This window comes from Dermochelys coriacea, chromosome 3 (genome assembly GCF_009764565.3).
Source record: "Dermochelys coriacea isolate rDerCor1 chromosome 3, rDerCor1.pri.v4, whole genome shotgun sequence".
Lineage (NCBI taxonomy): Eukaryota > Metazoa > Chordata > Testudines > Dermochelyidae > Dermochelys > Dermochelys coriacea.
The window spans coordinates 128,962,068-128,989,486 of NC_050070.1; the positions used below are offsets into that span (position 1 = coordinate 128,962,068).

At 43.2% G+C, this 27,419-nt stretch overlaps 1 protein-coding gene across 1 annotated transcript in view; it reads right to left on the reverse strand.

Annotated features, from left to right (window-relative positions):
• FRMD1 (FERM domain containing 1) overlaps positions 1 to 26,648 on the reverse strand; it is a 68,143-nt gene extending 41,495 nt beyond the window's left edge. Inside the window, exons 1-2 of the mRNA XM_038397129.2 lie at positions 26,209 to 26,648; positions 3,038 to 3,227 (exon numbers count right to left, since the gene is read on the reverse strand). Coding sequence (XP_038253057.1) covers positions 3,038 to 3,133 — 96 coding nt within the window. The 5' untranslated portion in view covers positions 3,134 to 3,227; positions 26,209 to 26,648. The remainder of the gene's footprint in view (positions 1 to 3,037; positions 3,228 to 26,208) is intronic.
• Positions 26,649 to 27,419: the final 771 nt, after the last annotated feature.

Here is a 27,419-nt window from a genome sequence, read left to right on the forward strand (position 1 = left end):
GTTAAGCCCCAAAGCTTCCCTGAAGCCTGTTAACTTGAGTCTGATGAGCTAAGACAACAGATATCAGCTTTTAATAAAGCCAGTGACAGTGTTAAAACCTTCTTCTGTCACCTAGTGCATTTTAAGTTGTACCGTTTTGTCTACAGTTTAAGCAAACTCCTCAGGGCGCAGACTAAGTCTTCCCATCTAGGCTCCTTCTCTGCCTCTGTGCCCAAACAACATTCCTCCCTCTCAGGAAAGATCCCTCCCACTTCGCTTCAATTTACACAGAGTGCTTAGCAAATTCCCCTATGGTTTTGTTCCTTAAAGATTTCTCAGCAGCCTTTCAGGAGTTAGCATTTTGGAAATACTGCATCCCTGCAACCTATCCTCTCAAATGTCAAATCTTTTATATAATGAAGGAAGAGGAAGATTCTAACAATGTGAACTTGGAGACATTTGATATTGAGAGAGGGAAGGGATTTTCCTTTTTAAAGTCACATTCTTTTTTCCCTTAGCACTCTGATGGGGTTGGGGGGGCTTTTTCTTTTTTTTTTAAAAAAAAAAAAAAAAAAAAAAAAGAACATTGACAACTATTTTTGCATAAGTACAAACCCTACCCCATGGATTTAAAGATGAGCACATAAAATGTACAGGTATATCCTGATCTTGATGGACAGGATATAGGTGGCATCTCTTAACAGGAGTTAAGAGAATTATATGCATAAATCTCTTGCTTATGAAGTGGAGAATCTGCACTTCAATATATTGAAAAGCTAATGACATGTACCTACCTCACTGGGCTTTTGTGAAATTTAGTGTTTGCACAGTATATCAAAAATGATAGGTGCTATGCAAGTCCTGAGCTGTAGCCTTATTATAGCAATGAAGGTAGAAGATGTTATCTGTTGTAGTGCTAATTAAACCTGAACTCTTAAGGTATGTGTTCACTACCAACTTTGTATTTTCAAAGTTCATGTTTTGCTTCAGCCAGCTATTCTTTCATACGCAGACACATCCAAGTACATTAAGGAAACAGTTTCCATTAAGGAGCCAATAAAACAGGTATAAACAAAAAGACTTATTAAAAGGCTATTGACAGATGATATAAAGTTACAGAACCCTTGCACAACTCTAAAGGCAAATACGTAGAGCTAGACACTTTCAAGATAAAGTATCAAAGGGGCTGCACTCAGTTATCCCAAAAACATGGGCCTTCAAAGAGGCTTCAGGAAATGAGACATAAATGGCTGGAAGGATACTTCTGACATTCTTTCCATTCTTGCCTACACTAAAAAGCCGAACTCTAAAGACCTCATCTACGCTTATTAAAACTGTATTAACCTGAAGTGCTTCAAGCTATAGTTTTAAATATGGGAGCCAGACACCACAACCAATTTAAGCACCACTGGTTATGTTTAACCTGCAATCATGAGGTGTGATTGCATCTTGTTATACACATACCCAAGCCACCTTCAATCTATCTAGCAGGGGCTTCACTGCAGGCTACCCACCTGAGAAATTATCCAGGGTTCCAGGTGGACTTGTACAGCCCATACTGAAGTCACAGCTGCCACAGCTTCACTGCTCTGGTATTCAAGATAACTAGATTAAAGCTAGTTCAGGCATATCTACACAAACTGTAATCACACCCCGCAATTAGAGTGTGGAGATACCCATTGTCGGTTACTCCTGCTCTAAGCAGGGTTACATGACAGGATGCTTAAAACACCAGCAGATCATCTATATTAAGGCTGCCGGTATTGATAATGCTGGAGGAGTAACAATAGGAAACTTCTGAGAAACGCCTCTAGTATAGTCAATGCTCAAAGGTGGGAGGGTAGTTCAGTCTCCATTCCTGTTGGATCTTCACCCACTCTGCTAAAAGCTACAAAAAAAGTGGGATATTTAGGGTCAGTGGTGATAGAGATTTATACTGGTATGGCCACCTACCCCCTAAGAGCTTAAATAAAAGCACTTTATCTGGCCTGGTTTTGAATTATTGAAAGTGATAAGCTCCAGAGTCTGTTACCAATCCCCTGATCTACCTAGGTCCTGGGGCTGTTTTCTTAGGGGATACTAGATTTAAGTATGGCAAGTAGGAAAATTCCTGTATGGACTTTAAAGATCTTTGCATATTTCTGTATTGATGTGCATGTTTTCTATAGCCATATTTTGAATTTAAAATAAGACTAATTTTGTCTCCATTCCACCCCTCCCCCCGCAAAAAGTTAAGGAGGGGGGAACACACTCTACACAGACAGACCCCCGCGCCCCCCCCCCCCCCATCTCCAACATGGACAGTTCACAATTTAGATGGCAAGCTAGACTAAGAAGCTTCAGGCATTGGTTTAGTTTTTCACATATTCCTGATAAACTATATTACAAAGGCAGCTGTGTGATCTAATCATGGATAGCATTCCATCTTGGGAATCGCTCCAGTGAGCGAGACTTTGTTTAAAGGCACTTTACTGCTCTTCTCTTTGTGCTTCAGATTTCCCTACAGTAAAAACGGAAATGACAATACTTTGCAGAATACTTGGACATCTACACATGCAATTCTCTTATTTAAAGTGGTAAAGAACTACAAAACGGAAAAAAAAAAAAATCTGTAAGAGACTCCCATTTACAGAACGGCTTCCAAAAGAAAGATCAGAGCTAAACTGCAGGGTTAGCTGGTGTCAATTAGCACCGCCCGCTGAAGTCCAAAGGTTCAGGCATTTCAGGTTTCCAAGAAGCTGGATTTTCATTTCAGTTTGTTACAAAACAATTTGAGAGAGTGAAAGGGAATTAAAAATTAGGTCCTCATTATCAAATGCAATAGGGGAGATTAATCAGATCATCCTGTACATTTTTGCTAGGCTAGCTAATTAGGAAGCAAAACACCAATTATGTTAAATCAGCTAATAGTTTCTTGATCAATGGACTAGTATGGTACTCATAAGTGCAATGAAAATTAAGCTCAGTCTTATCACTGTCTGCTCTGGCAGTTACAACACAACAAAACATCTATGAAACTTGCACTAAAAGCTCAGAATCAAACTTTTAAACAACTCACCCCGATGGTTACACTGAGCTGCTCTCTGTTGGGCAGAAGGACGGAAACATTCCGATATTCCTGCTGCATCCTGCTTTGCAATAGTGGTCTGCTCATTGCCGAGCCTGTGGCAAGCTTCCCAGACCCGTTCCAGCTGGCTATACGGGCACTCTTCTCAGGACTGAAACCAGGCTCCCTTCATTTCTCACACCTGCCAAAAACATAAGGCTTTAGTGTCATGCTCATGGGAACAAGGCAGGGTACACTGAGCAACAGGCAGCCTGTATTTAAACAATGTTTTTTGCTTCGTTCTAACACGCAAGGTAAACAGAAATATCTCAAAAGGCAGCACTGACAGAGTGATCGTCATACGTTATTCTGACATTAGTCAGCCCACTTATTGATCAGAGTAATGTGACCACACCGCTAGAGGTGGGAATACTAATCTCAGGAAATTTATATGGGACTGGCAGGTGGCACACTTTTTTCCTGACTCATTTTTACATTGCCCATTAAGAGATAAACCACAATTCTAGCACCAGCATAGCATGCAACAGGGGCACTCAGCCTTTAAGCAGCCAAAATCACTTGAATCAGAGATTTATAAAGAGCCACAAAACAATTAAAACATACTTAGAATACCAAAGTGCCAGGGTTGAGATTATGAAGCAATAGTTAGCAACAAATACCTACACTACAGGCAACTTTCTGGAAGAGGAATCATCAGAGGAGGAACTTGCCCTTTACTTGCACCGATGGTCATAAACCAGCTAGGGAAAGATTTAACCCAACTTCTCAGCATGAGTCTATCAATGTATAAGAGCTTGGAGTTAGTCTGTATTTTCATTTTTTCCTTGGAACACTTTTACAAGACCTTACTTAAGCCCTAAAGGAGAAAAGCATCTAGAGGCCAGTAAGGAGCCACACAGGCCAAGCTCTGCTGCTTTACAACAGTTCTACTGAGACAACTATTGTCCACTTTCTGTTTAATGGTCGAGCATAAGTGCCTTAGTTAAGGATTCTCAGATTTCTAGCGTAGGTGTAAAAACAGAAATGAGACAAAAAGAGTGCAACAGTCCAGAGTCTCACATATAGATATCACACAGAGCTTCAGAGCCAATTACAGTCGCTACAGGCACATGGATGTATAAAAAGCAAACATACACTCAATTCAGGCACACAAGTTTGGTGACAGTACAGGATGAGTTCACTATATTTTCGTTCCTTGCAACTTGATTTTATTTAGTCTAAAGGTTTTCTCCAATGGCTAGCTATTGTTTATTTATGCTCCTGGTTGGATTTCTCTTCAGTGCAAGGAAGCATCTCACAGGGCAAATGGCAGCTGTTGATGGAAGACAAATGCCCTACCACTTTGTACAGCACCAGTTAAATTCCCCTTACAGAAGCACATACAATAGTAGAGTAAACTAGGACTGCTGCCTCCTACACCTGCAAACTGCAGACCAACAATATGCAGATGACACCCAGCTCTAGATCTTTTGCCACAGATGCAACCATCGCCATTACAAGGCTGTCAACGTGCCTAAAGGAGACTAGCTCCTGGATGAAGAGTATCTGGGCCCAAACTGAACCCACGCAACACTGAAGAGATGCTGGTCATGAGAAAATAATTAAGAAATAACTGGATCACTGTCTTCTGCTTTTAAAATCGAAGGCAACTGCTCCCTTCCGTTTGTGAATGAATAATGGGAAGCCTCAGTCCTGTTTAACTCATCAATTAACCTAGAAGGCCACCCAGACTAAAACAAAACCAAGCAACCAACCAGCTTTACTTCCCCATCAACTTGTTCAGAAACTTTGTCCCTTTTCCCCCAGAAAGATGAGGACTTGTCAGAACGACATATGCATTGTCACTTCTGTCAGGCTGTCTGGAGTGGCTCAGGACTGAGTGTCTACCTCAGGGCAGACTGTCATACAACAGGGCAGACACTCCAAGCTGATGGTGAAATCTAATTATGGAACACACCAAGCCAGTAACAAATGTGAACTCCGGAATTACTATAATAGTAATACCATAGAGTCGGAGACTGTCCCCTTGCGCTCTCCAGTCTATCTTGTCACCCAGAGAAAATGAACTAAGTAATAATGACAGGTTTTAGAGTAGCAGCCGTGTTAGTCTGTATCCACAAAAAGAAAAGGTGCATTCCGATAAAGTGAGCTGCAGCTCACGAAAGCTTATGCTCATATAAATTTGTTAGTCTCTAAGGTGCCACCAGTCCTCCTTTTCTTTTAGTGATAATGGTCACTTAAGCTAAAAGTCACACCACATCAGGTTTCTCCCAGTCACAAGAGACGGGTCACTTATCCCAGATCAACTGATACTCCAGACCTTACTCCAAAGACAACACTGGCAGCCAATTCTATAGTAAAACTAACTACAGGATTATTAGCTAAGGGCACGTCTTCACTGTCAATGTTAAAGCGCTGCCGCAGCAGCACTTTAACATGGCTTGTGTAGTCGTGGCATAGTGCTGGGAGGGCTCTCTAAAAAAAAAAAAAACCCCTCCTGCACGACAGGAATAGCTACCAGCGCTATCTATACTGGCACGTTAAAGCGCTGAAACTTGCAGCACTCAGAGGGGTGTTTTTTCACACCCCTGAGCGAGAAACTTGCAGCGCTGTAAAGTGCCAGCGTAGATAAGCCCTAAGAAAAGGAAATGAGAGTTACTGAGAGGTTAAAGCTGGTAAAACATTTTAAACAGGTGAGTCACACTTTGTAATTCCAAATGGTGGCAGTGATATAATAAACTGCCAGTTGCCCAAAAGTCTTTCCGAGTACCCACTTTGTCTCTGGGGATCTTTGCTTTGCATCTGGTACACTTCCCTGTAAGAGTCCAAACAGTCCAGAGATTAAGGATCTTTCCTAGAATCCATATATTTATAGTCGCTGCTGACAGAAAGCAGGCTGACAGTGTCTCTACCCATGTGGTTTTTCCTTTGATGTCCAGTGAGTGAGGAATGCATTTTTAGTCATTGACCTCTGGTAATCACACACAATGGCTACTTGCTTTGAAATTAGCACTGTCTGTTAAAGACCTTCATTAGCATTCCACAGACTTCTTTGATGGGTTATTTAGGCACAAGGGTATTTACAATGTAAATGTTTGCTATTGCATTATAACAGGATACATACAAGTGAAATCAATGCAAGAAATTTTAATAAATTTAATAATTAATTTTAATAAAGTTTAATAAAGTTTAAACACCAAATACACTTATAGCTTTAACAAAAATCGCTTTGATCTATACACAAAAAGAAAAGGAGTACTTGTGGCACCTTAGAGACTAACAAATTTACTTGAGCATAAGCTTTCGTGAGCTACAGCTCACTTCATCGGATGCATCCGATGAAGTGAGCTGTAGCTCACGAAAGCTTATGCTCAAATAAATTTTAGTCTCTAAGGTGCCACAAGTACTCCTTTTCTTTTTGCAAATAGAGACTAACACGGCTGCTACTCTGAAACCTTTGATCTATACAGTACTAGTACACAAAAGTGAATTGGCCTGAATACACTCTGACGTGACCTGGTATCTGGTCAGTCAACATTACAACCAAACTGGATGATGGCAATTCACTGTATGTTGGTTGAAGGTGGAAGCAATGCCAAGGGTTCCAGTCCGTGGGTAGCCATGGCCTTCAGTAGAATGGGCTGCCAATGTCACATCACCCCTGTGCTCTGATCACTCCACCAGCTCCCAGTCTAAGGCACTAATCCTCAAGAGGCCAAGACGCAATAACCACATCTCTATTGATGACCCAGCAAGACAATTATGCTCCTCAGTGACAATGCTCCTCACAGAGCCCAGGTCAGTCCATGCAGAAGCCAGAGATAAATGCTTCTCATTTAGGAGGGCTTAATGTTGGTGAATAAGCTTCCAGAGGAGGTCAGAGTCATCCAGAGCATGATGCAAGTCCTCCTATGGGGACAAAGCTTTCCTACCATCAGTGGAACAATGGCAGAGGGACAGGAAAGAAAAAAGTTATCCAAAACCAGAGCTTCTTTTACCAGGGCCTGGAAAAGAATAAAGAAATCCACCAAGGAGCTTAATTCACCTAGGAAGTATTTAGATACTAAAGCAGTCTGCACTATAGAAAATCCTAAAATAGAGAGGGAAGCCCCACTTCTGCTAGGCTCCCATGGACTCTTCGTTTTGGCCCTGAAGGCTACCTTTATGAGTGTGACTGCAGTGACTTCAAGGTAATATCAGAGACGGGAACAATGGAACTAAGAAAGGGGAAAAAACCAAAGAGCAACATCTGGGAGTGGGGTAGTGGAAGACCTCCAGTTCACCACTCTTTGGCTGAAAACATTGAGACATTGCTTTTTCTGACCCTGAAAAGGAGCCATGAAAAGAACCTCTAACTCATCATGACCCAAACCTACAGTGGGCCACATACTATATCTCCCAATGTGCCAGAAATAATCCCCCAAAGTCCTGGGAAAAAGTGATCTAGAATGAAGCATTTGAAAAACAGTTAAAGAAATACAGTGACTTCCACTCTCAAGGGTCTTATCAGTGCTTTCATGAGCTTGTTTAGAAGAAGATGCCAAGTACAATGAGCCTCAGATTAGCAATTCCTGGCATCCCAAAAGAGAAAACCCAGGATACTTTTAGAAATACAGATGCACGCTATGGGGAAAGCACATTGTATATTCTTTAAAAATAAGAGTGGGAATTCTGCTCTTCTTGAGTTCTCTTGAGCGCACAACCCAAACGTGAGACTCCTGCAAGAGGATAGCCTCAAAGATAAAGAATTACAGTAAGCAATTTAATCTACTGCGAGGTTATATTAGAAGTTTAAGACAGATTGTTCTAATGTGATTGAACTAAATACCATTAAAATCACTGCTAACCTGTTTTTGTTGAGTATTAAGTTTGTGCCTTGTGACTCACAAATGCAACGCTTCCCTATTTTTACTGAAATGTAGAAGTTGAGCATCAGAACAAGTGACATTTAAGCTACTTATCACCTCATTGCTTGAAGTTATTGCTGTTTCCCTTTTAAAAAAAAAAAGGTTATTCTTGCTCATAGTAAATAAAAGATTAACATTAAAACTAGTGATTCTGAAATGATAATTTTAAAAAATTATTTTTTTTTAATCAAAGAATGATTTGAGGTTGCTTTGGTACTTTAAATCAATCCATCCAAATATTAGGTAAAGAAAGGAGTAGTGACATGGTAGAAACTAACTCCTCTTGCAGAAAGCACTAGAATATCTTTAATACAACAGTTTAACACAACTGCATGTCTCAAAATGGATATTTTTAGTTTCACAACTAAAGGGCAAAAGCCTCAAAAGAAAAAAAATTAAATTCAAAAACTAGATTCTTTCCTTTGCCCTGCCCTTCAATTCTGCATTCAGGTGCTCCATTTTCCATATTCAGGTTGCACAAACTGGATTCATTAACTTCATTTGGAAAATTCAGTAATTGTCACCCCCTTTCAAATAGTACACTCCCCCCTTTAATGTAAACTCCTCAGAAAGAGCAAGAACTAATTTAATGTATTTAGATTAATAAAGTAGAAGGGGGCAGTTTTTTTAAGATCAGAATTTCGGCTGTGTAAAAACTTTCAGGATAAAAAGAAAAATCTAGAATACAACAAACAGAACAGATTTGATTCTGTAAAAGGTGGCAAGTAAAAGTCACCTAGAATACATTTTCTTGTAAGCAATTCCTCATTTATCTTCGTGTGTGTGTGTGTGTGTGTGTGTGTGTGTGTGTGTGTGTGTGTGTGTGTGTGTGTGTGTATATATATATATACACATTTTATACATGACCTTTTTTTTAAATATATTCTTCTCTTTGCTTCCAAGCAATAATTGTAAACAACTGCACGCAAGATAACAGATATCTGCAAAGTGATTCCAGACCTATAGGTCACGTGTCACTACCTGCTGACATCATATGCTCCAGGAAGTTTGTGAATGGCATGAGGGACTCAGAGTACACTCAGGCTTTGTAGCCTAGGGTTGCTGTTAGTTTGAACTATCAAATTCATTGCATAGGATACTATACATTCTTACTCTAAAATTAGAGTTGTAGTCTGCCCAATCTAATGAATAGGTTCACACAATTACAAGGCAGCTCAAGAGAAGGGAGCAAGAGATTACTGTAAAACATACCTGTGAAAATTCACATTATGCTCACCTACCAACAATAGCTAGAGAAACTGAACCTCTTTAAAACTTGTTTGCAGTGTTCTTGTAGTTGTGTTAATCCTAGGATATGACACAGAAGGTGGGTGAGGTAGTATCTTCTATTGGACTAACTTCCGTTAGTGAGAGAGATTTGCATGTAAGCTTGTCTTTCTCATCAAGAGAAGCTGGTCCAATAAAAGAAAACACTACCTCACTCACTTTAACACTGTAATTTCTGTAAAATATTAATCAGCAAAACTAGGAACAAGATGCTCTTGTTTGCTTTATCTACCTCAGCAGTTCTCAAACTGTGGGTCATGACCCCATTTTAATGGGGTCGCCAGGGCTGGCATTAGACTTGCTGGGGCCCCAGGCTGAAGCCAAAGTCCAAGGCCCCCCACCCAGGGCTGAAGCTGAGGGCTCAGGCTTCAGCCCTGGGAGGCAGGGCTCAGGTTACAGTCCCCTATCCCCCCCAATAGTCCGCTAATTCCCCCCTCCCCCCCCAAGGGCTGAAGCCCTCAAGCTTCAGCTTCTCCCCACAGGAGGGTTTGAGCTTTGGCTCCCCTGCTGCTGGCGGCGGGACTTGGGCTTCAGTCCCCCTACTCGGGGTCATGTAGTAATTTTTGTTGTCTGAAGGGGGTCACTCACAGTGCAATGAAGTCTGAGAAACCCTGATCTACCTGAATTTAAGAGAATGGTTAGGAATTTGTTTTTTTTTTTTTTGTGGTGGGGGGGGCAGAGGTGGATTTTAAAACAAACACACACATTACAGCAGCAGCAAAGATGTTAAAAAATTCCAAACCACTATCTTCAGGTGAAACGGATAACACATTGCTGGGTGAGTCTTATGCTCAAGTGGTATATCAGAATGTGATAAAAGCCCAAGCAATTATTAACCTACCAGTGTAGCAAGTTTACACATTTATACCGTGAACCTGGAGCCGCCAATGAAAACAAATGGCCAAAAGGAATGCTCTTGCTTAAATACACAGAATTTCAGCCTGTCCATATGCCATTCTTTTGTTTACCACAGATTCCAACCTCTTAACCCCAATTAAACCCTAAAAGCCCAGCAAAGGAATTGAAGAAGAATTAATATAGCTTAAGTCAATCATCCGTCTCTTGGGTACTTTGCTTTTTTAAAATGACTTAAGGTTTTAGCTCCCAGAGAAGTGAATTTCAAGATGTAATTGCTTTGTCAAAGTCCAATTTAAACTAAAACAAAGAAACCACTAATTTGTAGGCTTCCTCTTTCAGCCAGGAATCTTAGTGCTTAGAGTGGCAGAATGGGTTTTAGTTGACACATTTAAAAAAAAAAATTACAAACTCCCACATCTCAAAACTTTGGAAAACCAACATTCCTGGGCCTTTGCATTTTCCACGTTGCTTTGATTAAATATCTTGAGCAGCATCATAAAATTGTTCTCAAATTGTAGTTTATGCTCCAACAAACAGCACTGGAGCTGAACTGAGTAACAAAATTCATGTTGGTGACTGCAACAATTACCAAGGTTCAGCCCAGCAACTGAAGCTAGAGCAACCATCTCCTCTGAGAAGTGATTAGATTCATCATGAGTAGCTGCTCCTAAACAGTTTTGACAGTCTTTCATCACCCCCCAATTCAGGGGCCTTAGAGTTATTTGCCATTTCTGCATTCACAAGACCTCCATCATAAATGATTTACTGGTCAGGCTGCCTGCACGCTGGGGAGCAGTTAGCTGATAATTTTCAAAGGGCTTGTCTACACAGTAAGTTATCATGTGGCAAGCCAGGGTATGAATCTACAGTATGCTAGTTTGCAGTGCAGCTATGTCCTATGTGGACACTAACAGCTCACTCAAAGTCCCGAAGTAGAGCTTAGCACAGACTTTCAGTGCACTGGAGCAGTGTCCAAATGGTGAGTTAGTGTGAAGCGAGCTGGTGCCCTATAGATTCTATAGATGGCTTGCTGCACATTAACTTGCCCTGTAGACAAGCCCCAGTATAGATTAGGCCACTTCACTTCCACAGAAAAAAAGTTTACAGTATTCATTTTTCCCCCAGATGAATTCAGTGCCTGAAGATCAGTCTTCTGTTAGTCTACTGAAATGGTACAAACAGTGGCAATCAATGTTCCTGCTAATTTTTGACAGGCCATGTGTGCAAAAAATTTCTTCTGTGCAAATTATTGTGTTTCTGTGCACATTTTTGTGCACGTAGTGTTTCACTGTGTGGCGGGGTTGAGGATCTGTGTGCGCAGGCACCTGCACAGAGTTTAGAGGGAACAATGGTGGCAAAAGCCCCTTCGTATGCTTCAACCCTGGCCTGTAGGGACCAAATCACAGATGAATCTACACTAAACTGGTTCTGGTGCAGATGCCTCAGTTGTCTCAACAGCCACACTGGGAATGCTGATTTGTGGCAAGAACAGTTACCGGTCCACCTCTGTTTCCATGCTAAACTCGGCTCTAAACCCGTTCAGGAGCAACTCCCTCCAAATACTTATTACACAGTTCCCAGCAGTAGTGGGCTTGGACAATTCTGAAAGCTTCAGCCAACTGTGGAACAGTAGTGGGAGGACTGGTTGAACCATTTCAGACAGCCTACGTCCACACTGGCAATAAAACGGTTCAGAATGACAGACTTTAGGACCACACAGCAATTAGCCTTGCTGAAAGTAAGTCTAATCCAACAGTATTTGGCAAGCATGTGCACGATTTAGAGCACATATTGTGCATGCCAGGGTATGTCTACTCTAGACTATAAGAAGACTACGCTGGCACAGATGCATCACCATAGGTGTGCTGGCATAGCCCTGAGGTGTAGACACAGCATTTGCTGACAGGGGTTTCTGCATCGCTGTAGGACTACCACCTCACTGGACAATGATAACTATGACAACAGAAGCATTCTTCCATCAACACAGCTGTGTCTACACTGGGGGTTAGGTCGGTATAGATTCGTTGGCCAGAAGAATGAATTTTTCTCACCCCTGTGATGTTCTACACCTTTTGGGAACACCCTACGCCCCCCATGTTCATCCTTATAAAATGACTGATATCCAATGCAAACTTTGTCATGTTGGGGGTCTTCAGAAGGCTCATGATGCACTGAGCATTGTTATAGTCATGTTATAGTAATTGTTGTTGCAGTAATGTTATAGGTTAAAATTTCACGTATATAGTTAGAGGCTGAAAATGTATCCTCGTAACTTAAAATAAGCCCAGGCAAAAACTCTCCAGAAGCAGAGGGGCAGTTCACTCTTCAGCAGGGTGTGTATGGGACAAACCCAGCCCAGCCTCACAGGAACAAAGGATGCTGGCCTAGGCAGCAACAAAACGATCTGTTGGACTCTTCAGTGAGTCACACCCCCCCTTCCTTTGGTCAGTTAGGGACTGCGATGAGGTAATGCTCACCTGACTCTGAAGTGAGGGGTGCAAAGCCAACAGGGAAGAAAGAACATGATAAAAGGGAAAGACTTTGCCATGCTCTCTCCCCCCCCACCTATAGACACCACACCAAGCGTCTGAAGCGCTAATCAAAAGGGAAGAGCCTGGCTGAAGAGCAGCCAGCAAGCCTGTGGTGAGAAGCATCTAAGTTTGTAAAGGCACTGAAAGTGTTAAGATCAGCTAAGAGTACATTTTACTTTTATTTCATTTGACCAAATCTGACTTATGTTTTGACTTATAATCACTTAAAATTCATCTTTATAGTTAATAAATTGGTTTGTCAGTTTAACAAAGTAATTGATATGTACCAGGTTTGTTATCCCAAGGGGAGCCTGTGACACACTTCAAACACACTGCTTCAGGTAGAACAAACACACTGCTTCAGGTAGAATAAACAAACTCATATAAGCTTGCAGCATCCAGCAGGTATAACTGGACACTACAAGATGGAGGTTCCTAGGGTTATGTCTGGGATCAGAGATAACGGCTAGTGTCATTCGGTCGCACAATTCAAGGAGCAGCTTACATGCCAGAGGCTGTTCGTGAACAGCCCAGGAGTGGGGGTTCTCAAAGCAGAGCAGAGCAAGGCTGGCTCCCAGAGTCAAGGATTGGAGTGACCTAGCAGATCCCCAGCCCAGATAACACCAGAGGGGAACGTCACACCCTGACCTATGTGGTTATGTCAACTTAAGTGTAGACTGGGCCCAAGGCTCGTTACAGGTATGCTAAAGGGAATGAACAGTTCTTAGTAGAGTATTTTATATTTGCACAATGTGCCACACAATATGGCCCTGATCCTGATTGGAGTCTCTGCATACTACCACAATAATAAAGAGAGTAACACTTCACGGGCCAAAAAGAATACAAAAAGCACTCAAATTGAGAAAGTGGACATATGCACTTCAGGATAGAAACACAGAATTGCCTGTTATCCCTATCCAGGAAGGGTGTTTGATTATCTATCACTACAGATTATTTTTGGGAACACATCTTTTAGGATGACAGAAGGTGACAGAAAGGGATTGTTCAGTACACTACAGAGGAAAAGCACACAAGATCAGCAGCCATTCAAAAAGCTCTTCCCATACCCTATTCAGAATTTCACCAGCTGACCCTCAAATGGGCTCTCAGGATACATTTCCGCAAACAGCAAGCATCATGCCCTGAAGTAATGTAATCAATCCCAAAAATGATACACTTCATTTAACCCCAAAAAATGAACAGAGTTAGATGGCATGATTTTCTTTGTGGAGGAAAAGAACAGGGAATCACCACTTTACATTTAAAGAAGTGAAACATTTCTGGATAAATTGGGACCAATTTGATTTTTAACTCTACCTTCCCCAGGCAAATAGGAACCTCCCTCATCTGAAGAGCCAACACTTACCACAGTTATTCCCTTTAATAATAAGAAGAAATAGAAGCTTTAAGGAATGTAAGATCTGGTGAGATGTTATGGTGACACACTGGCCACTACCATCAACATGCTAGCATCTACATACTCCCTCCCTTCATTGTTTCCACTGATCACCACAGTTCTCGGATGAGATGCAATGAGATGGGGAGGAAGGGACTGGTGTTTCCCACCAATGACAGAAATTAGAGGTAGAGAGACATGGTTATAGTAGAAGCAAAAAAAGATACTACTTTTCCTCACTCAGCCATCAAAGCAGCTAAAACCTGTCCTGGAGAATATTTCCAGACAGTAAGTTGGATTTGTCAGCCCTGGCTGCCTCCATGCCAAGCCTGAAACCAGCTCTACACAACATGAGGTACTGTTGAGCTTCTATGAGAAGTAAGGTTTCAGAGTAGCAGCCATGTTAGTTGTATTTGCAAAAAGAAAAAAAGGAGTACTAGTGGCACCTTAGAGACTAACAAATTTTAGCATAAGCTTTCGTGAGCTTGTGGCACCTTAGACTAACAAATTTATTTGAGCATAAACTCACGAAAGCTTATGCTCAAATGTGTTAGTCTAAGGTGCCACTAGTACTCCTTTTCTTTATGAGAAGTAAGTTAATTCTTCTGTACAGAAGCATCCATATACTTCGATGGAACACACACTTGTCACCAAAATCTGGCCTACCACAGCACAATGGAATTGATGGAAGAAATCCTAGTTACCACCTGCACTTCAGACCCTTGGTCAGGAGCATGATGCACCCCTGCTGACAGGCTGGCATCATCTCTTGAGAGGGAAACTCCAGCCCAAAACATGCCATAGTTTGGACTATTCTGAAGAAATCATTTCTGAAAAGGGAAGACTTTGAAGACTACCTCCTGGTAGTGAAGCCTATTTTTGCACAAGATAATTGAGAAGGAAAGAACCACCTCCAAACATACATCTTCGCCAATATGCTGGATCCCTCCTAGCTAGTGTTCAGGCTATTCATGGATAGCCTCCTGTCCACAGATGGGAGAGAAAACATCTGTAGTTGCCCTCCTGCATCAAGTTTTTGCACTTGATATTTATTACTGTTTCTCATAAGGTGTAGCTTGGGTAGATGGGAAAGCTCGGAGGTGGCTCCAATCCTTTCTTTTGGGATGCTCAGTGGAAATGCTCAGTGAGCTCATCTGTGGAGCCCTCATCCTTTTTAGCATCTGTATTACAGTGCTGGGAGGTGGAGGACGTGTGTGAAAATTGAGAGCCACTGGTCTCAACTGCTGAACAGTACTCAAATGATATCCAGCTCCTTCTCCTCTAGTGCAAGTAGCACTATCTACCAACTCTAAGCCCCAGGTTGAAGCTGAACCTGGGTGAGACATAGGTAAGGCTGGAGGGAAGAAGGGAAAACACTTTGATAAGCAGAGCTAGCCAGTTCTCTTACTCCGGTGTGGCCAATAACCCTCCTCTTGTCCCTTTTACCCAAGTTAAGTGGTGCTTTCAACCCAAGTTAGTTGCCACAGCTGAGCTTAAGGGTTAGAGCCCAGGTTATGTTTTCACTTGGGCTGGTAACCTACCCACTTTTCAGTGAGGATGCAGCCTAAAATCAATAGAATGTCAATAGTCCTCCAGTGCCTTTCCACAATTCCCCACTGCATGGGTGCCCAGAAGGACAGACAAGCTCTCCCACAATTCACTGGGAAAGAATTAGAATGATTTAGCTTGCTGCAGCACTAAGAATGATGGGATATGCCTTCAGAAATCCTGGTGACACACACAGGGAGTGCAGCACCAGTGAACACACTAACTCGTATAGTGCTTTGCAACATGGCAGCACATACCCAAGCAAGATAGCCTCGTGATTGGCACCAGAGTTAAACTCTGCAATGAAGACAGCCTCTGAGACAGGGGTCCTATGCAAAGACTAGATGGTGATCGTGTTATTAGACCGGGGTGGGCAAACTTTTTGGCCTGAGGGCCACATTGGGTTTCCAAAATTGTATGGAGGGCCGGTTAGGGGAGTCTGTCTCCCCAAACAGTCAGGCTTGGCTTGGCCCAGCCCCCACCTCCTATCCGACATCCCATCCCTTCTTCCCCCCTCTGCTTCTCGCCCCGATGGTTCCCCTGGGACTCCTGCCCCTCCAACACCCCCGTCCCTCAGCAGCCCCCGCAGGCGTCCTGCCACCCCATCCACCACCCCCTGCTCCAGAACTGCCCCCTGCTGCCCCATCCAACCCCCCACCTAATTCCTGACTTGCACCCCGGGACCCCTGCCCCATCCAACCATGTCTCCATGTCCCCTGGCCACCCCCGGAACCCCTGCCCACCCCATCCACCCCCCCTGCTCCTTCCTGACTGGCCCCCTGGGACTCCTGCCCTATCCAACCCCCCTGTTCCCTGCCCTCTGACCGCCCCGACTCCTATCCACACCCCCGCCCCCTGACCACCCCCCCCCAACTCCTCTGCCCTCTATCCAACCCCCACGCCTCCTTACCACACTGCCTGGAGCACCGGTGGCTCTGCCCGGCCACCCAGAGCATTGAACCAGCAGTGTGGCTCACTGAAGCTGCGGGGGAGGGGGAACAGCAGGGAAGGGGCCAGGGCGAGCCTCCCAGGCCAGCTCAGGGGCCAGGCAAGAGGGTCTGGTGGGCCAGATGTGGCCCATGGGCCATAGTTTTCCCACCTCTGTATTAGAGGCTTATCATAATGCATACACACAGCAGATTGAATTAACATTGCACAGGGATCCTTAACTATAGCACCTCCTCACTTCTGAGGGCTTGACTTTGAGACCTTAGTAACATACTTTTATAGACAATTATATAAAAAAACAAATTGCTTTGCAAATCTTAGATACATGTAATATATAAATGTAAGAGCCCTGAAAGAGTGAAGCCTACAGAAACAGCATGCATTTCTTTCTCAGCACACCATTCTCGCCAGAATGCCTTGTCTATGCAAATCCCTTAAGGGGCAATGGATCACCCATCTCACTTTCCCCATTGACGCAATAGCTGTAAGTGCTCCTTCTGCAAAACAAATTGAACTACTGACAAGAAGTTCTTTGTTATAATTAATTTCTACAAGGCTCGTCCCTCCAGTTTCTGCGGTAAATATCTATTAGCAAAACTTGTGTGATTTATAGGATGTGTACAGGCTGCATAAATCAAGCATCATGAATATGAGTTTAAGATTTAGTAGCCATTAGAATTATTGATTAGCTTAGATGTGTACAGAGCACAGGATGGGACTGTGGAAATATGGGATGGAGCATGTCATGCGGTAGAGAACAGAATCTGGGCTCTTCTGCATCACAACTGCACTACGCAAACATACAACAGAACAAAGTTCATCCACAAACACCATGCTCCTATTGTCAATCGTACCACCAGTGTAATTTTTAGTAGGACTTTTCGTATTCTTCGTGGTCTAAGGTGCAGGGCTTGGAAAGATATTCACTAATAGAGAGTTCAGCTCTATCCAGAAATGCATGTGCATTGCCCTTCCATCACCGGCTCTCATTCATCAGAGTAAGCACATCTGTGGCAATGCATAAGCAGAACCAGCAATCCAGTACTGATCAAAGAAGAGTTACTCCTGGGGGAATTCTGAGCCACTGCACATGTGCAGAATTCATGTCTGACAAATATTTTTTCCCTGCAGAAAATACATTCTGCCTGAGAAGTGCTGCAATTATGCCTTTCACCCACCCGGGGCTGCTGTGGCACCAGAATAGCCAGCAGCCATTCCTCACAATACCCTGCCCATGGAGCACACTGGCAGCTGGGGGTGGGGGGGGCTGTGGGGTGTGTGTAACAGACTGGGAATTAGTGGGGTGACAGCACTGAGTCAGTGGCTGAATGGAAGGGGTGCTGCAGGGCCACAAGGGGATGGGGTTCAGAGTAGCAGCCGTGTTAGGTAGATGTGCCTGACTGTAAGGGAGAGGCTTGGGGTCAGCCGGGGTCTGCATGGGGGAGGCTCCTCAATTCCCAAACAATCCCTTCCCCCCCCCAACAAAACCTGTTCCATACTTCACACCCAACAACCCTCCATGTTCACTCCCAGGTTCCTTCCCTATCCCCACAAGCCTTTGCACTGCTTCTGAAGTGTAGGAAATACATTTCTGTATTGTACTTTAAATGAATTACTTAGAGTTTTGTATTAATATGACTAGTAAGGAATCTATTGGTCAAAAAGAAAAGTTACCAATTTTTTTTTTTTGGTATTTTTACAGACATACTTGCTGACTGGTATTTTGAAACAAGTTACCATAATAATTTAAACTGGTGTGATTATATTGTGTTATTTTTACAAATAAAATATGCAGAATTTTAAAGTATTGGGTGCAGAATTTTAAATTTTTTGGCACAGAATTCCCCTTGGAGTAGAGAGTGGCACACACTGCCTGATACACTAATACAAAGCAGAGCAGAGAACACTCCTAGGTTTGGTGCTCCCTTCCTCTACTCATGTGTTTCAGTCCAAGAGAGAAATGAGCGAGTTTTGGCGGTGCAAAGTGGGGCAGATAAAAATTTTTTTTACCCCCTCCCCCCCCCCACGATCTTCATAATAAGACAGAAGGAAAAGAGCTAGTGGCACTGCCCCTTGTTACTAGAAATGAGATAGCAAGCCGAGAACAGAATTTTTCCCATCCGAGGCACCATGACAAGGCAGAAGGACTGAAAAAGTGGCTCTCCTCTTTCCCAGCATCTTAGGGCTGGGAGATTTTTTCCAAGTGGTTCAGAGAAGTAAAGAATGGGATCTACTATTGGTATCACTCCAGGGCAAGTTCTCCGAGTACTTCTTACTTTTTCAAGCCTGCTGGGATTATACTGAGGTTTTTCGGAAGGGTAATGTAACATTATACCCTTGCGCCACAGCTGGTCAGGAATATTTTGCCAATGTACTTTTGTTAATTTGTTTTTATAGAAAATGCAGTTTCTGGAAATTTTCAATTAACATGGGAAAGTTTTGATTTTGCTGAAATGTTTTGATGTTTAGTGGGGGGGGGAGGAAGGAATGACCCAGATGAAACATTTTGATTCATGGTCTATCAACCTGAATAGAAACATCTATTTGTAAAACCAAATCAAAACATTTCTAATGCTTTTCTAAATACTTTTCCCTAGTGAAGCCACAGACTTAAAGTGGTCCCAAAAACAACATCTACATCTCTCTGCAAATCTAACTCTGCTCCTGCTTCACCTGCACTATCACCAATGGGAGTGCTAATGTAGACAGACATGTTTTTACCACCATGACCTCTAGATCTGCTCAGAGCAGGATTAGTAGACTATCCATATGCATTTCTATTACTATATAGTCTAGACCTCAAAGCAGGTCTAGACAACATAGTGGTAAGGAGGCATGATCAGCAGCAGCCATCCTGCTCTAGTGCTCCCAAAATGTTACAGTAACAGCAGGAGAATTTCAGAAAGAAATGCAGACATGGCCAAATAGCATCAGTCTGATTGCACTAAATGGTGCACAATATTGGAGAGTTACGTGGTTAATAAATAAACCCTTTGTAAGAGGTCTAAGAATCTCCTCCCTAAGGAAGGTTTCTTATAATTATATGCTAATTGGTGTAATCTGATGCATTTCTAAAAACAAAAATATATAAATAAAAAACCCTGCTCCCCATAACCCATCCCAGACAAGAATAATTATGCTAATGGCATCTCAAAAAATGATATGATCTCCACCAGAAGGAAAATCCACACTCTTTCCCTCCAATTCAAATGATACCCAATAGTTAATTTAAATCACAAAATCCAAATATTCAGAGTCTACACCATACTGGATACAGATTTGCTTTTTAATGAAAGCAATTTCTGCAGTGCTTACTTTAAAATGTAGTTAGTCAGTTTCAGTGAGTGCAGAGAGTAACATCACCTCATCTATGTAAAATGTGTTGACTTTCAGATATCTTGTGTCCATTATTTCTGGAACACAGCTTGCTGTTTAGTACAATAGAAGAGCGAAAACTCCAGTCTGCCAAAACCCCAACAAAATTAAAACAAACAGCAGTGCTTTTAAGATTAAATATAGCTTCAAGGGCCACACAAGGTACTGCTAGGAATCAAATTTTAAAGAAATAGGGAAATTTAAAAAACAAAAAGGAACCCAAACTACACTACAGAAAACAATTCCTGGCTATGATGAAGTTAAACCTTGCAGGGGAAGGAAAGAGGAAGCCAAGAATTTTAAACAAATATGAAAAACAGTGTTGTTTTCCCAGGAAGAAGAATGGCAAAATAAAATGCTAAAGAGCGACTCACACTTAGAAGAGGATTATTTGGATAGGCTGTGCCCCTCAATCTGTCCCAGTTAAAATAGCAGGCTGACCACCACCACAGAAAGAATTAAGGGACTGCAGCTAAACAGTGCTAAGATAATCAAGGAGCAGTGTAGTTAAAAAGGAATTTCTGTAGGAACAGAAGAATCGTAACCTTGGAGTAGATCAGGCATGCAAGTCATTTACATTATTTTGAATCAGTCTAACAGTGGGAATACTACTTTGTTGTGCATTGAACAGATATAAAGTTTGCCACCAGTTCATGTCCCTTATACCTGAGGTGCTAGTGGATCAAATTAGTAACAGTAAATGGAGAGCGGTATCCAATACATCTTTGTTTCTTAAGATGTTCCAAATCCTCTAAAAAGACTGTTTACTAACTTTTTGTTGGGGATAATGTATGCATGCCAGGAATATAGATCTAAAGCAACAGACAGCATCCCTACCTCACCACCAAGCTTCCTATCGTATCTGAACGGACTCAAATTAATCGGAGGAACACACACTGCAAAAATGGCTGATCCTTTCGCTTTTAAGAAAAGAAAAAAAGATTTATTGAGTTTTTAAACTCAGTTTACCACTTTTATACAAGACTCATTTGCCACAAAATTCTCCAAACCAAGCTATCAAAAGGATGCAAACACTATTCTGGAATAACAGACCAGAAAGGCTACCACAAATTGAGTTTTATAAAACTTTTATATGTGCTCATGCATACATATGCATTTTCTGTTTCTTTCTGAATTTTTTAAGCTGAGATATTGGCAAGTTATTTGCTCTTTCGGAATCCATTTGTTAGTCCTCACCTGAAGTCATAATGGCATTGTGACATTATGAACATTTCTATAGTAACCAATGGAGGTGTCAGAAAATTATAACTTAAAGCAATATAATACAAGGTGCGGATGAGCTGTCGTGTTGTCATTCCAGATTTCTAGTAATAAAAACAGGACACTGAAAAACATTTTGGTTGGACAATATAAAGTTTTCCAGAAGCTAAGTGGCTCTTTAAAATTATATGCGATCGATGTTGGAAATACATGCTAAAACACCCTCGCCCTTTTGAAAGATATTTTGTAGAGGCTCTTGCACCACCAGAGGCCACTGGCAGAGAGAAAAGCGCACAGGTGATGTAGCACACGGGGCTCCATGGGTGTGAAGACCCCTGCAGAGAGGTAGTTTACCTCTCATCATTAGGAGAGCCCAAAGGGAAAAGTTCAGATAAGGAAGAGAATAGCATGGTTGAGGGGCAGGAGAAGTGGCTACTAATGCTGATGCAAACACTTCCCAAAAAGGAAAGGAGTACTTGTGGCACCTTAGAGACTAACAAATTTATTTGAGCATAAGCTTTCGTGAGCTACAGCTCACTTCATCGGATGCTGAAGTGAAGTTGCATCCCATGAAGTGAGCTGTAGCTCACGAAAGCTTATGCTCAAATAAATTTGTTAGTCTCTAAGGTGCCACAAGTACTCCTTTCCTTTTTGCGAATACAGACCAACACGGCTGCTACTCTGAAACTTCCCAAAAAGATAGTGGGGGAAGTCTGGCTATCTGTGGGGGGAAGTCTGACTCTCTGTGAAGTCTCAGAGTAGCAGCCATGTTAGTCTGTATCCGTAAAAAGAAAAGGACTACTTGTGGCACAAATACTCCTTTTCTTTTTTCTGTTAAGTCTGATATCCCAGGTGTGTACAAAGGAAAAAAAAAAAAAAAAAAAACTCAGAAAGAAGAGTCACTTCACTACACAGACTCATGGCATTCCCCTTCTCCATCCTCCCTCCTTTCTGAGAAAAAAAGGGACATGGATCTATTTCCCTCAGCAAAGGCAGTGCTTCTCTGGGGCTACCATAATTTTCCAGTCCTCAACTGGTAGGTACAAAACTGCTGGCAGATGCCACAAACCCTCCAAATGGCCCTCACAATCATCTCCCTTTCAATGCCCCTCATTCCAGCATACCTCACTAGCCCGGCTTTTTTTAACAACAAAAAGATACTGTCTGCCAAAAATGTTGTTAGCACAGAGTTAAGTTACCTACCACTGCCTTGTACTGTTCCAGAATGTGCAGAGTGGCTACACTTAAGCCTCTGAAATACAGAGTTAAGGTAATGCCTGATACACTACACTCCCATGGTAGTACCTTAACTCTGCCTTGAGGGGATGACAAAGGACACTTAATGTAGATGAGTTTTCTGTGCTCACCACAACTCCACTTCATTACTCTTAATTAGACCCACCCCCCCACTACTTCTCAGGAGGCTAGGTCTTCCAGTATTGATTTAGGGAATACTTGCAACTGGTTAGCATAGCACAGGGATCAGCAACCTTTGGAACGCAGCCCACCAAGGTAAGCCCCATGGTGAGCCGGGCTGGTTTGTTTACCTACTGCATCTGCAGATTTCGACTGATCCCACTGTCCGCGGTTCACGGCTCCAGGCCAATGGGGGCTGTGGGAAGTGGCGCAGGCTGAGGGATGTGCTGGCCGCTGCTTCCCACAGCCCCCATTGGCTTATAGCGGCAAACCGTGGCCAATGGGAGCCACGATTGGCCGAACCTGTGGACGCAGCAGGTAAAAAAACCGGCCCAGCCCGGCCGGGATTAACCTGGCAGGTCACGTGCCAAAGGTTGCCAATCCTTGGCATGGCACTTACTCTCAACCTGCACCGGTCACAACATCCACTGGCCATATCAAAAAGGAACAAGCAACATAATGATGGGGCCAACTATTCTAACAATCCCTCGCACAGTCTGTGCCCACTAGAATGCCTTATCTGCACTGGCATTCACATACTGCCATACATCCTCCCTATCTTCTGTGCTCCCCCATTGCTCCTAGGAATACTAGAGATGTTGGCACACACCACTCTGCACCACAATTTTTTCTGAGCTAAGAGGATAGCCCTGAGGCATTCTTTAAGGCAAGGATGAATGAGTTTTAACAATTTATGCACTCTGAAGAGTTTTCCCCATTGATCCCTTGATAAAGGTACTGGCCTGGGATCTTTCATAGAGATTCCCAGACATTGTTCAAAGGAACCACAGTCGAGATTGCCTGTGAAGCATTACCTTACCTTTGTATTTCCTGGCTTTCAGAGGTTTAAGTTTAGTACCCTTTGCACTCTGCAAGGGCACAAAGCAACCCCAGAAGCAACCTTAACTTTGCGTTAAGTTTTTTTGGCAGTGGAATTTAATTGATCTACAGTTTTGCTGACTATACTCTGCTTACAACTGAAAGATATCAGTTGGTTTTTATTTGTCATATAAAGTCCATATCAAAGATGATTTTAGTTGTAAATGTAAACCATTCGTAAGAATTAATTATTGCAAAATGTGTGTGGATTAACACAAAAATATACCCCATGCTCATAAAGAGGCTTACATAGTGAAAACATGCAGACTAACATCAATATGCAAAAAGAAAAGGAGTACTTGTGGCACCTTAGAGGCTAACAAATTTATTAGAGCATAAGCTTTCGTGAGCTACAGCTCACTTCATCGGATGCATTAGTGAGCTGTAGCTCACGAAAGCTTATGCTCTAATAAATTTGTTAGTCTGTATTCGCAAAAAGAAAAGGAGTACTTGTGGCACCTTAGAGACTAACACGGCTGCTACTCTGAAACCTATCAATATGCAAGAATCTCATCTTGTACCACCTCCAACAGATTTATTTCCAAGTCTTGCCATTTTTGTGGCAATAAAGTCATTTTAATTTCAGTCATGTACCAGAACAAATTACATGTTCTGAAAGTCTAGAGACTAATAATTTTAACTAGCAGATTAATACCCCAAAATGCAGAGAGTGATCTGCTACGGAGGAACCTCAATGAGAATCTATGAATTATACCAATGTTAAGAACTTGATGAAAATAAATGTGTATAAGTGATGGGAAAATACCAGTACAGTAGGCAGCACTGAAGATTTGTCAGGAGACAAAGAATAAAATTTCACCACCACATAAAGTGAGAACTCCTTCTCATGATAGGACTGAATGAACACTGTCAACACTGCTTGTCTGCAATCCACATCATTTCCACAGAAAACACAACCTCCAATCAGAGAGGCACAATAGTACTCCAAGGCATCTTAGCAATGACAATGTGTCGTTATTAATCTGTATTTGTGCAAAGTTATAGCGCCTCAGAAGAAATACTTAATACATTTATATACACCAACATATCTTAGATTGGATACCCTTACATCTGACTCGTAGCCAGAGACGCCACAAAACTTTTGCAGTCTCATTTACTTTGAAATTCTGCTTTGTTACAAACTCCCACCTGATCGACTTCCAACCCCCAATATTCCTTTACTGCTTAAGATTTCTTTAAGAAAATTATGTGAAAACAACTTTCACATTAGCTCCTAACTGCCCCTTCTAAAATTCCTAAGCTCTTTTTGTTGACCGCACACTCTCTCTCTGAAGCATTTTCAGGGAGAAAAGCAATGGATGCATCGGCCAAGAACACTGAAGTAGTCTGGACTCCTGTCTTATATTATACAGTACTAAACAATCAAAGGCTCCCAAACAGAGGAAAAGGAAAAAGGGGTGTGTGTGTGTAAGTTTTCTTGGTTTTTAGTAGGAGACAGGTGTAACAGTAACAAAGCCTAAGTTTACCACCAATCAATAAATGATCCAAACCCTTACTTCAGCTGGGCTTTGTTTTAATCAGAGGCAATTCTCTTTTTCTAGAAAGAGACCAGTTAGCAAAACTGCTGGAGAAATTGGCATAGAAATGTTCCCACCCTACAGAAGGATCAACAGCTAATTCTCTTAGACCTTGCCTTTACTAGCAAACTTCACAGTTGGATTCACCTGTGGTTCAGCTTCATCAATGGTAATAATGGTAGAAGCTGTAGTGCTGACCGGAGTCAGGCACCTGACTATTTAGGGTACTGAACAAAGACAGATGAAAGATTCTAGCCTCAACATTGAAAAGTGCTGAACCAAGATTTTACTCCTTAAAGCAAGCCAATAAAAGACAACTCACCAAAGTGAAATTCTCAAAAGAATGATTTAAAAAAAAAAAACTCTAAATGAGGATAATGGAAAACATCACTAAATATCTTAATCCTGACATTTAAGACAAGATGGAGTATTGCACTTACACAAACAAACAACGATAACAGTAATTAACTACCCCATTCCCATAACAAAGTAATCTACAACTAAGTATATTCAAGTGATTAAAGATTCATGTTCTGGACGGGGTGGGGAAGAAGGGGGACCTGTTCCAAGGAGTTTTAGAAACGTCAACCCCCATTATGTTAATAACATAGTAGCCTGAATTTAAGAACGAAAAGCAGACCAGGAGAGATGGACTGGCTTTGATCAGCAGTCCTCATTTCTCGATTTAAGCATCTGTTGCAATAGGAGAATTCTGTTGTTAAAGACTCTGGAAACTAGCAATCCCGTAAACATTTAAGTAGGTAGAGGAAAAAAGACAATAGAGTGGATAGATATGCCACAACCGGGTATAGTAAATTTCATCCCTAATAATAGCATAACAGAGTTTAGGTCTATACAAACTTGTTGCATAAAAACAGCGGCTTTGGAAGCTTCGCTTTAGATAAAAGCAACAGGGAGTCCGCTGGTACCTTAAAGACTAACAGATTTTTGGGGGCAGGAGTGAGTGTTTTACCCATGAAAGCTTATGCCTAAATAAATCTGTTAGTCTTTAAGGTGCCAAAGGACTTCCTGTCGTTTTGTGGAAACAGACTGACACAGCTATCCGCTGATCTATCTAAAACGAAGTAACAAAAAGAAAAGGAGGACTTGGGGCACCTTGGAGGCTAACAGATTTATTTGAGCGTAAGCTTTCCTGAGCCACCGCTCACTTCATCGGATGCCTTCAGTGGAAGATACGGTGGGGAAGATGTATAGAACAGTAGCTCTGCGATAGAGCTCGGTACACCTCAGTACTTACCGCAGGAGCCAATAGCTAACCGATACCCCTCCGTCTTTTTAGGCGGTTAAGAGGGGTGGGATTTTGCCAAGCGCAGGAGGAGCCTGAGCTCTTTCTCTCGGACGCAGCACCCAACGCTCTGCCTCAGCGCAACGCCTCGCTCACACGCTGCGGCCAGGTACCTCTCACCACCCCCGAGAGCCGGGAGAGGGACTGAAACGCGGATACGTTCACTGGCTTCCCACAGACACGCCCCAGCGAAGGCAGGACGGCGGCGCACGCAGCGCGGCGGCGGCGGCGGCTTGCCCGGGCTGCACAGCGAGGGGCCAGGCAGCCCCAGGCGCTATCCCCCCCCGGACCCGGCCGGCGGCTGTAAACACGCCGCTTTGTTGCCTTCTCAAGGCAGCGCACGTGGAGAGGCGGCGCCCGCCGCGCGCGCGCTGCCCCCGGGAGCATGCTGCAGCCGCGCCCACCCCGGCCGCGGCCCTAGGATTGGCCAGCGCGGGTGGGGAGTGGGCGGTGCCCGCTCCCGGTTGGCGGCCGGGGGCGTCTGTCCGGTGCGGCTCGTCTTGGAACGCCGGGCGGTGCAGGACAGCTGGGGGGGGGGAAGGGCTTTAGCGGCGCTGGGCGTGGCTCCGGGCCGCTGCAGGGAGTCTGTCCCGCTGTGCTCGCTGAGGCGGGGCCCCCGGGGACGCTGCACGTGCAAAGCCGTGGCCACGCTGTAGCCCCCCCCCCCGGCCCACCTGTGCCGTGCCCAGCACCCCCGCATCGCTCGCAGCAGCCCTTCTTCACTGTCTCTGCGCCAGCAGCACCGTGCCTCTGTCCTCCTGCCAAGCGCCTCCCTGCCCCGAGTTAAACCGCTCACCCCCTCCCACACACACGATCAGCACCTCCTCGCTGCCCATTAAACCTGGCTCCTCTTCCCAGCCTCAGCAGCTCCCTCTTGCTTCAGCGTGTGTGGGCATTAGGGTGGCAAGGCATACTGATGTTACGGGGACCGTCTGATACTAGGGGATGTGTCTTATATATGCAACTGTACCCCTCCCTCCCGGGGGAAAAAAAAAAAGAGTCCTGATTTTTCACACTTGCTATCTGATCACCCTATGTGGGACACACAGTCAGATGGACTGTCTATGGGACAGGGGCTGACTTTCAGCGCTGAGTGCAAACTGGAGTGGGGGTACAGATGGGGGCGGTGTAGAGAAGACCCAGTGAGAATAGAGGCATGAGTC